General features: G+C 36.2%; 1 protein-coding gene across 1 annotated transcript; it reads left to right on the forward strand.

Moving 5' to 3' along the window:
- The first annotated feature begins 614 nt into the window (after window positions 1-614).
- On the forward strand, window positions 615-11,095 carry LOC110093360 (potassium transporter 23). Its single transcript, XM_028693909.1, is given in 21 exon segments — window positions 615-957; window positions 5,622-5,850; window positions 6,052-6,300; window positions 6,396-6,446; window positions 6,671-6,931; window positions 8,254-8,306; window positions 8,409-8,427; window positions 8,430-8,462; window positions 8,465-8,521; window positions 8,708-8,812; window positions 8,815-8,961; window positions 10,047-10,084; window positions 10,086-10,206; window positions 10,209-10,379; window positions 10,382-10,551; window positions 10,554-10,620; window positions 10,623-10,708; window positions 10,711-10,908; window positions 10,910-10,970; window positions 10,973-11,067; window positions 11,069-11,095. Coding segments are annotated over 21 exon segments (2,490 nt in total). The 5' UTR covers window positions 615-705.
- The last annotated feature ends 378 nt before the right edge of the window (window positions 11,096-11,473 follow it).

Genomic DNA, 11,473 nt, shown 5'->3' on the forward strand with positions numbered 1-11,473 from the left:
GAGTTCGCTTGTTGTGAAGGTAACTTTCTCCCTTTCAGATGCTTCTTCGTAGCTATTCGAATTCGCTCCTTGGACGACGTTCCCTTCCAGTTAGATCAGAAGGTACAATTTTTTGATTTGAAGCAACGACCGGAGGAGCCGAGTGGTTTCAAATCTGTTCAACTTCGCTGTGTGGACGATATTCCCTTCATGTTGGATCATAAGTTACATGTTTACAACATTTTGATCGGAAGCAATGACGGGAGTTCGCTCGCTCCTTGGACGACGCGGTGCAGTGTCACGTTGTCTCCGCCGTTGGTAATGCCCACTTCGTACCTGTTCGACTTTGCTCCTTGGCCGACGTTCCATTCCAGTTGGATCAAAAGTTACAACATTTTGATCCCTTGTTCTCTAAATCGCTGCTGGCTGGATTCTAGGTTAAAACTGAGTTTTCGAGTCAATCCGAATCCGATATAAAATTCAAAATGGATCGAAAATCAGGACCCGAACCTAAAATTTTCGTATCAAATTCTAGTCAAATTTTTAGATAAGATCACACGGACCGGCTATTTGAATTGGTATAAACGTCCCCACCCCTAATTTATTCTTCAAAATTCAACATTGAATAGAAAAAAAATCATAAACGCAGCAAACGCAATAAAAATCCAACCTTGGTGAGGAAAGATTGAAGCACAGGAGTGCAGGGGAAAGGGAAAGAGGGGGGTGATGGAGGGAGGGATTGAGGAGGAGGCGCCGACCGGGCGCGTAACGGGGTCGGAGTCGAGATGGGTGGACGGAAGCGAGGTGGATTCCGATTCGACGCAATGGTCGTTCAGAGGAGAGGACTGGAGTGCAGGGCCTGTGGGGTTTGGGGAAGAGTCGAGTTCAAGGAGGAGGTTGTGGAAGAAGCCTAAGCGTGTCGACTCGCTTGATGTCGACGCCATGGTTATCGCTGGGTCACATGAGCATCACAAGAAGGTAAAATGATTGTGGATGAAGACTGCTTTCTTGTGTTCTGGTTCTCATGGTCTTGTTGTTAATCACTTACTACTATGAATTGCTAAGATTATTGATAGGTCGTGTTCGATCATGGTTAGATGATGCTATGTTGTGGTTTTGTAATATATCGCTGTGCGATTAAATGAGGTGAGGATGCAGTTTACTGCGGTACTAAAGTGGCACTCTTCTGGACCTAAATATTAGAGAACTCACTAGTGGAAGATGTTTGCTTTAGATAAGCACTTCTTTTTTGGCTGTGAATATGGGTTGATGCGAGTTCTAAATGGAAAGTATCTGGTTTTTGGTTCTAAGTAAAACTATGAACAATAAGCTTGTTTGATGTTCTGGTTGGCTTTTGTTGGTAATTCATCATGGGAAAGTTGGACTACAGATTACTCTTCTGATAGGTTGGTTGAAGCAGAAAGAAAATAAAGCTATGGCAAATTATTCGTGTGGTTTTTCTAACTCGGCCTATTCTTTGTAGGGTAAGGGGCTATACCAGTGAAAAATAATCAAAATCAAGAGTGATTAAGCTTTCTAAAAATCATTCCCTGATGTACAATAGTGATTCTAAGAGATTCAGATTAAAAAAAAAGGGAAATTGGTTGCATGAGTTGGCGAAAGCTATTCTAAACTAGTTGCTATCTTATGCTGTGAAATCCAAATTCCTTTAAATCCCAACTAACATGCACCCAAACTGGAAGTTTGGTGTGAAGGAAGATCTTAGTGAATTAAAGGCCATCTAGAATTCCATGTTTTCAATCATGCAAAACTCTCTGACCCACTTGGCATACAACGGTCAGGCAAAGTCCCGCCTTTCTTTCAAGTTTGATCGGCATTGGTGCTCTTTGATCTTTGATGCTTTTAGGCAATGGGGCCTAAAGGCGACCACCTTTTAGGAATCTTAATATATATAAAAGAATGTCTTAAGGGTTGTTGGGGCTTTTTGGATGGCTAAAAAAGTAATACTTTGGAGTTGTTTGGATTAATGTAAAGAAAAATGTAGGTTAATGATTTTTTTGTTTGTTTAAAATAATGAATGTAGTGTAAAGTTCAAAAATGGTGGTGACCGACAAGGGAGGTGGTGGCGGGTGGCGACGTCGGCTTGCGGTGGTGGAGGCTGGCGGCGGTGGTGGCTGGCTGGCGACAGGTAGTAGCAGTGGCAGGTGGTGGTAGCGGCTGGTGGTGGTGGCCAACATTGGGGGTTTGACGGTGGTGGTGGCATGCCTGGTGGCGGCATCAGTTGGTGGTGGTCGGCGGGTAAAGGCAGTGGTGGGTGGTGGTCAAGCGAGCTTGCTTGTGGTGTAAACGGTTTTCACTCAAAATTGGGCGAGTTTGGTTTACTTCAAAAATGAACTAAAATGGTTTACATTACATTTACTTTAATTTACTTTTCTCCGCTTTGTATTCTAACTAAACACCAAAATTTTCAAAACCCATGCATTTAGAATACTTTACACCACTTTTTATTCCAACCACACAACCCCTAATATATCATATAGCGAATATCCGTTAATATCTGTCTGTTACAACATCTTTAATCTAAAAAAGTCATTAACAAAATGATGAATCTTTGAAGATTAGGCTTATTGGTTAGACTGACTAATAATATATGAATATTTGAATAATATGCATCTAGCACACTAATATAATTTTCTTTACATCTATGATGCACCGACACTTCTCCTCAAAGAGGCGTGCAGTGTCCGACACCGTATCCGACACGACACTTGTCCAACACTTTGTTAGACCGGTCCAAGGAGGACCGGTCCAGCCGGCCCAGCCCCTTGGGCTGGTTAGCACTAGATTTGCTTAGGGATTTGAGTAAACCAATGCACTCGATGAATAACTCTAACTTGGCTCGATTAACATGCGTTCAAGTTAATTATTAAATAAATTTAAATGCTTTTTAAAAATTTGAAGTCAAATGCTAATTGAACTAAGCTTGAACTTTGTCTAACTCGCTTATTTATATTCATAAACTAGCTTGTTTGTTGTTGAAAAAGTAGCATATTAAAGGCCGATGTTGTCTGGTACATTATTTAATTAAATTTTAGTTAAATAAAATTTATTTAAGTACTTATTTAATAATTGTTTGTTATAATTTAATATTATTAATGTCGCAGGATTGATTATTAATCACATATTTTTACTGATATCTGTTTATTTAACTTATCTTAATTGTATAAATATCATAATTATGTTAATTTATTCAAATATATATTTTCATTTTTTATTTCTTAATGTTTTTTTAAAGTTAAAGTAAAATTTGATATCAATAAGATTTAATTTCTAGACATTAATAATAAATTATGGTATTTTTAATCAATTAAATTTGATGTAAACCATTATTATTAATTGTTATTAGTGAATCTGTGTATTGCTTCTTATCCAAGTAAGTATTTATATTTAATTTTGAGCTCTCTATTTTTCTTCAAATTAATTAATCCATTATTAGTGAATCTACATGTTGATTTAATGCATTTTTTTCTGATTTATCTATTTCAATAAATAAGTTTGATGATATTTATTTATGCTATATGATTACTAAAAAGCTATGATGCACCGACACTTCTCCTCAAAGAGGTGTGCAGTGTCCAACACCGTGTCCAACACCGTGTCCAACACGACACTCCTCCGACACGTGTCGGACACACCGAAAACATGTCCGATTAAAAAATATTAAATACAAATTGGACATGCGTATCTTTAATATTTCATGATTTTTTTAAATATAATTTATTGCATTTTGTGGGATTTAAACTAAACTTCTTATTTCCTATCAACAATACCAAATCAGCATCCGCACTTAATACCCAATCATCGAATATTCTCATTTTCTTTTCTTTTTGGCAGTGAAGGTATTTTTATTTCCTCTCTCGGTGACTGATAAACGGCACGACGCTTGACTCTCGACATCCTAATACTAATCATTTGAAGCACAAATTCTAGTTAAATGACTTATTATTTTCAAATTATTTTTAAAATTATACTTATTTAATTTTTATACACTATTTTTTAAATATAAAAACTATAATATTGTGTTCATCCCGTGTCCATGTCCTATATTTTTAATAACTGATGTTTCCTGTGTTCGTGTCGTGTCGTATCTGTGTTGCCGTGTCTGTGTCTTTGCATCATAGCTTTACATGTAATCCCATGATTACTAGAAAAAAAAGTTAAAACAATCAAATATGTGTGTTATTCATCTTTATAAAAATGATAAAAAATGAATGAAAATGCGTCATAATGATATCAAAGGCACGGGGACTAAGTTTTTCATCCATTTTCACAGTAATGAAGCCAACAAAATTCAGACATATGAATATGCTCAACTGATATCTACCACAATCAAGGCAATGATGACATGTATTGAATAATAACTATTCAAGGAATGCCATGCGATTTGTAATATATTATGCACAAATGTTCAAAGGAATGCCCCTAAAGGGGGAGGTTTTGTTTATGCATCTAATTGAGATCAAATGATCTTGCATATTATTGAAACCATGTATTAGTTTTAATGAAATTAAAGATAATGAATGATTTTGATTTAAGATTTTGAAGGTAATTACTTTGAAAATTCATGTATGCAGAAGTACAAGATCTAATGAAAGCTATAACAAGATTGGTCTACTATATTGATCATATGCTATCTTGCATCTAGGGGTGTAAACGAGTCGAGTCGAGTTTAAGCCCTTATCGAGCTCGGCTTGTCAGTTGGAAAGCGAGCTCGAGCTCGCCTCATTATAAAAGAGCTCGAGCCTGCTCGCGATCCATGGACGGGAATTTTAAAAATTAGGCGGGATTATTAAAACTTAAGCTGGATTTTAAAACTTAGTTAAAATTTAGAAAAAAAGATGAAATGTTTAACATTTAAATAAAACTTATGTAATTTTTATTAATTTTTTTAATATTTAAATTTAATAATTAAAATAAATTTATTTAAAAAATATTAATATTTATTCAAGCCGGCTCACGAGCCGAGCAGGCTGGAGCTCGAACTCGAGCTCGTTTACTAAACAAGTTCGACTCGTGAGATCGATAAGCTCGGCTTGTGAGCCCATTAACGAGTCGAGCTCGAGTCGGCTCAGCTCACTTACACCCCTACTTGCATCCAAACTCTTCTTGTAGTTTACTAAGGGGCTGTCAAAGATGCTAATGGAACCACATGTAGTATCACTTGACCTAAAGTTAGATGGAACATAGATATCATTTTGTCTTCATGATTGCAAGATGAGACTTCTAAATTTTTTGTAGGATGTGCATTGGAAAATTAATTCCTTCCGAAATTAGTTGTGCTTTCTCTAGTTCCATCTCCGTCTTTCATCATATATGTGCTTAGTCAATAAATACTATTTCTTTTAGGACATTAGAATTTTCACTTGGCATCGAGTCCAATAACAACATCTTACCTTCTTCATTTTTGACATGAACAAATTGTTTCTGTCAAGTTCTTGATTAGACAAGTTGGTGTGCTGCTTCCCATTTTAATTTAGTCCAATTGCAATTTCTTAACTTTCTCTCTCTTTTCTCTTTTTCCTACATGAATTTCATGTTAGACAGATTTATATGCCATTTCTTTCTTCACAATTCTTCTATCCTTCAACTAGACACTCTTTTTTTATTTCAATTCATGTCAGGATCCTTCAACATGGAGCACAATTGCAATGGCATTCCAAACTCTTGGAGTAGTGTATGGCGACATGGGCACAAGTCCTTTGTATGTATTCAGTGCTGTTTTTAGCAAGGTTGCCTTACAATCGGAAGTAGATGTGTTGGGAGCGTTGTCATTAGTTATCTACACAATTGCGCTCATTCCTTTTGCAAAATATATTTTTGTAGTGCTAAAGGCTAATGATAATGGTGAAGGTATGAACTATTAAGAGAGAAAGAATTTTCATGAACTATATTTTATCATTTGGCTTTCTGCTAGTGTTAAAAATATATTATATTCATTCATTTTCACTTATATTAAAAATGAACTTCTCTTGTTAGCGCGAATTCATTTTGTTTTTTTCCTCCTTGACTTGAAATATTTACTTAAGTGGAACTTAAAAAGTATATGTGCAGGTGGTACTTTTGCATTATATTCACTCATATGTAGATATGCGAAAGTTAGTCAACTTCCAAATCAGCAGCGTGCCGATGAAGATATCTCTAGTTTTCGGCTCAAATTGCCTACGCTTGAGTTGGAAAGAGCTTTACGAATAAAAGGTTTTTTGGAGAAAAATTCTTTTTTTAAAACCGTTCTTCTTCTGCTGGTTCTCATGGGTACTTCTATGATTATTGGTGATGGTATTCTTACACCATCCATGTCAGGTAGTCTGCCCTTCCTAAACATCGCCATTATTAGCATTTTCTGCCATCCATTTCTATTTTAATGTTGTTATCATCTTGGTTCAATTCCCTTGCAGTATTGTCTGCAGTTAGTGGTCTGCATGGTGCTGTTGCTGGCTTTAATACAGGTTTCTACTTTAATGCAGGATATAGGTTTCGTTTGGGACGGATTTCTTGTTGCTTCTTAAAGCAGCTTTCTAGTACAAAAAATTTAATTATTGAACTAGAAAGATGCTTTAAGAAGCATCAAGAAAGTCATCCAAAACGAAGCCATAGTGTAACTTTCACTGCTTTATCGTTGGGAATTTACTGCAAATTTTAGATAATTTATTTGCTATTTATGCTTGTGCAGATGCTGTAGTACTTCTGTCCATTATCATCCTTGCAGGGTTGTTCAGCATACAAAGGTTTGGAAGTGGCAAAGTCGGTTTTCTATTTGCTCCTGCTCTAGCACTTTGGTTCTTTGGTATTGGATCAATTGGGTTGTACAACTTTATTACCTATGATATTTCTGTTCTGAGAGCTTTGAATCCAGCTTATATATATTTCTTCTTTAAGAGAAATAACTTAAAGGCATGGTCTTCTCTTGGGGGTGTTGTCTTATGCATCACAGGTTCTATGCTTTGAAAATTTACTTCTTAATTTGTATACTTTTACTTTAGATTGAGATTTTCAGTTGTGTCTTTGATTTAGCTCTTTCTTTTTTGGCTTTCGCTTCGATTTCTTCAGTTAGAGTGGGGATATAGGATCATTTTGTATTATGTCACTTGTTAAAGCTTGATTTACATATTTAAGAGGAATTTATGTTTAATTCTTTGTGGTAATGGACTGATTCTATTCAAGTTGTTTCCTGAATGTCCATTAGCTATTTTAGCTGCTCTTCATGTCTTTTTTATTTAGCCCTGATTAATTTTTTTTAATGGCATAGTTTTACTCATTTAAGAGTCGAGACAAATGAAATTAATGAACAAATAATCTAAAATTGGTTATGGCATGAACCGGGTTTGATTTCCATGCTTCTTTCTGTAATACATTTGACATTACCTGTTTTTTTATGAGGATTATGATAATGATTATAATGTAACTGAGGTCTTGAATCTGTGTTACTTGTATCACTTTCAAAACCTTTTTGAACTTAGCATGTTGACTTGCCTCATTATTCTTTCTAGGCTACATAAAGTCCGAGGCTACATCTACAGTCAAAATATTCTTATATAGCCCCACTATTCATTTTTGAACTGGGATGAGTGTCAATCTATTGACATTGTGTGATAGCTCCTTGAAAGAGGATATGCGATTCTGCTTGTGCGAAAACTCAAAATCATTGATAAGTTTACAGCCATTCATTTACAACTTTGAGAAGAATATTATGGGTTTGTGGTCATACAGAGGATCTTGAAGCAGCTTAGTGACGAACATAGCCATCCTTCTGGAGAAAAAGTTTTTCATTTTAGTCATTAGAACCCCCTTCGTTCATGTGATGTCACTATTTCAGGATTGATACATTAAAGTTAAGATTCACTTTGTGCTATTGGTAATTATTAAATTCATTGGAGCTGGAATTTGAAAAATTATAGATTATTCCTTAATGATCTACTTGAACCTTTGTATACAACAACAGCAATATTAAATTTTTTTCTCCATTCTGTCCTATTAAGAGTCAATTCTCTTTTAAATATAATACTTGGACCTTTGTATGTTAAATTAAATTTGTAACAAATTTTTGGACCCGTTATCATTTATCTTACAACTTAAAATATGAGTGATGCATTATATCCTCCATGAAGTTGTGAGCATTCAGTCAGAATTGTGTTGATTTTCCCTTTCATTTTCTATTAAATGTTCGGCTTTGGCTATGTGATGTCAATGTTCTTGTAAAGTATTAGTATATTTCTGTAAGGTTTATCTCAATTATTTCCCCACTAAAAAATGTAGGAGCTGAAGCAATGTTTGCAGATCTTGGTCATTTCTCTGTAAAATCTATACAGGTCAAATCCTTCATCTATATATTATTCTATCTGCTACGCTTCTGCGGCTACTCCAAGAAAAAAATAGCTCACGTTTAACATCATATGCTTGTTTCTTTGCAGATTGCATTCACGTTTGTAGTGCTCCCTGCCTTTTCTTAGCTTACTTTGGCCAAGCTCATATCTAATGAAAAATCCTAAGTCAACCAAAAGAATCTTCTATGATTCTGTTCCAGGTGCGTCACTCTATTGTAATTAGAAAAGCGAATGTCTTACTTTTCAAGTTTTAGGAAAGTTCTACTTTTCAGATTTGCTGCATTATTACTTAATTCTTGGAAATTTAATTAAATTTGTAAGATTATTTCGTTAATCTGTGCCTGACCTGGCTCTTAACACGCTTGATTGTTGACTTGGTTGAGCAGAGCCTCTTTTCTGGCCCATTTTTGTCATAGCTACTCTTGTTTCCATGATTGCCAGTCAAGCCATGATATCTGCTACATTTTCCTGTATTAAGCAGTCTATGGCTCTTGGTGCTTCCACGCGATGAAGATTATACACACCTCTAAGAGATTTATGGGTCAGATATACATTCCCAATATCAACCTGGTTCTTAATGATCATGGCATACTCATTGTTGCCACTTTCAGAAGCACGACCGACATTGCGAATGCATATGGTAAAGTACCTTTAGATTCTGCTGCTCAATATATGGAATTGAGCTGGTTTAACTGCTCTAACCTGTTTGATACTATTTCTTAAGGATTTAGGGTGTTTTGTGTCCATTACTTTCTCAATGGCCTCTTTTTAAATTGTCACAATATTTGCTTGTCCTTAATTAGTATGTTTCTATATGAATAGAGGGAAAGTCAGTCTAGTATTGGCCTCAAAATATCGGATCGTGGCTCCATTGTGCTGATTTTGAGTCATGCAACACCTTAGAAAATGGAAATCTTATTTGAAAATGCTTCTTTAACAACACAAGACAAATCTTAATTTGAATGCTTTTAAGAACATAATTATCAATAATATAACTTGATAAAAAATTAACGGCTCTTAATATCCATTACTAAGCTACTTCTCTTTAAACTTTTTGAAATATGATCCTTTCATATTAGTATGGTTGAGAAAGCTCTTGTGACTTTGAAGAACAGGCAGTTGCCTTACATTTCAAGCAGCATATTGGCTTAGAGAAGGCTTTGGCAGTAGTCTGTATGCAATAGCTCTACAGTGCTCGGGTTGGTAACTTAGTTGATAATGGGAACTGATCCTAAGCCCAAGATGAGTTGCAAACCAAAGTGCCTTAAATATGTGGAAATTTCGATTTTCTCCGTCCGTTAAATTCATAGAACTGGTCAAATACTCCTTTGCTTTTGTGACCATGAACTTTCTGTAGCAAAGCACCCTTATTACAGTGTCTTTGCTACCTACAATTCCAAACCAACCATATTAAGTGAACAAGTTTAACCTTCTTAATTGATAACGTGCGATTACTGACCACTCCAATGGTTAATCCTTAAAGCAAAGTTCATAACAAGCAAAATTATGTTCCAATTTATGGCCTTGCCCGGCCGTCCAATGTGCGATGGACTATCAATATGGGCTCCAGACATGGCTTGAAAGTTGATTGGAATTATAAATCGGATCATTATTTTTTGGTTTGATAATCTGCCTATTGGTTTGATCGAATTTACTTCCATAATTCAATCTTTGAGGAAATTCATGTGTTTTATCAAGGCTGACTATCTAAGCATCACTCTGTAGGCATCGCCGAGGTTCTGGTAATGATGGTGAGTACTGCCTGCGCTGACACTTGTAATGCTACTCATATGGAAAACCAACATATTTCTTGCCCTGAGCTTTCCTGCCATATTTGGAACTATAGAGCTTATCTACTTATCTGCAGTTTCAACGAAGGTACAGGAAGTGGTGGCTTCCACTTGCATTTGCCCTCATTTTTCCTCGCTGGTATGTACATCTGAACTATGGAAGTTGCTGAAGTACTTGCTAGCGAGGTTAGGGAGAAAATCTCCATGGATTTCATCCACTGAACTTGGTTCTTCTCTAGGAACTTGCCTAGAGTTCCAGGAATTGGACTTGTTATAATGAACTGGTACAGGGCATCCCTTCTATGTTTGGCCAACTCCTCATCACCCTCCCGGCCGTTCACTCTGTAATCGTGTTTGTCTGCATCAAGTATGTTCCTGTTCCAGTTGTTCCTGTAAGCGAAAGATTTCTTTTTCGGCGAGTTTGCGGGAAAGACTTTTCACATGTTTCGCGTGTGCTCGGTACGGATACAAAGATGTAAGGAAGGAAGATCACCACATTTTCGAGCAGCTTGATAGAAAGCCTTGAGAAAGTTTTTGAGAAGGGAAGCTCGAGAACTTGCTCTTGAAATGAGTTCAGACGAAACAGATTTTGATAGGCGATTGTTGTTTCAGGGGACTCAGCAATTCAAAGCTATGTCTCTGAGCTCCACATTCCATTAATTTCTCATAGTAGTGTGGATGGAGCTAAGGTTTCCAGGATAGAAGATGGTTGTTCGTTGCTTCCATCTAGTTCATTACCCTCTACTGAAGATCCACATTTTGGAATATTGAGTCTTTCAGAACTAAGAGAAGCCAATGGAATCAGGTTTCACATATCTGCTTGCTCAGGCCGATGTGAGAGCAAGAAAGGATTCTTGGTTCACAAAGAGCTTGTGATCAACTACTTCTATTCATTCCTGAGAAGAAATTGTAGAGCTGGTCCTGCAAATATGAGTGTGCCCAATATGAATATTATTTCGTGTCGGCATGACCTATATGGTTTGATGTAAGTTTTAATCTATTGTCGTTCACCTCATATTGCCAAAATGCCGTATTTGTTGTAGTTATATAGTTGTAGAAATGAATTAATTGTTTAGAAAGTCTCAAATGTAATCTAAGTTGCTTTATTTGAAAGTATTAGGTGCGGAAGTGCGCGATGCCGTTGGAACGTAGAAAAAAGCGAGAGACATGTCGGTAATTTTTTTCTCTTCTTGTCACAGGTGTGTAAGAGAGAGAGAAATATTAAGTGTCTTTATGTGAATTGGAGTACTAGACGAAAGTTTATGTCTGGATTTCCACATAATTTAATTTCTCGCTTTATTTTTAGCCTTTCAACTTACGGATTTTACCATTTGCATTTAGGCTTCGGTTTGGGACAGGCCG

The sequence above is a fragment of the Dendrobium catenatum genome, unplaced genomic scaffold (genome assembly GCF_001605985.2).
Source record: "Dendrobium catenatum unplaced genomic scaffold, ASM160598v2 fragScaff_scaffold_384, whole genome shotgun sequence".
NCBI lineage: Eukaryota > Viridiplantae > Streptophyta > Magnoliopsida > Asparagales > Orchidaceae > Dendrobium > Dendrobium catenatum.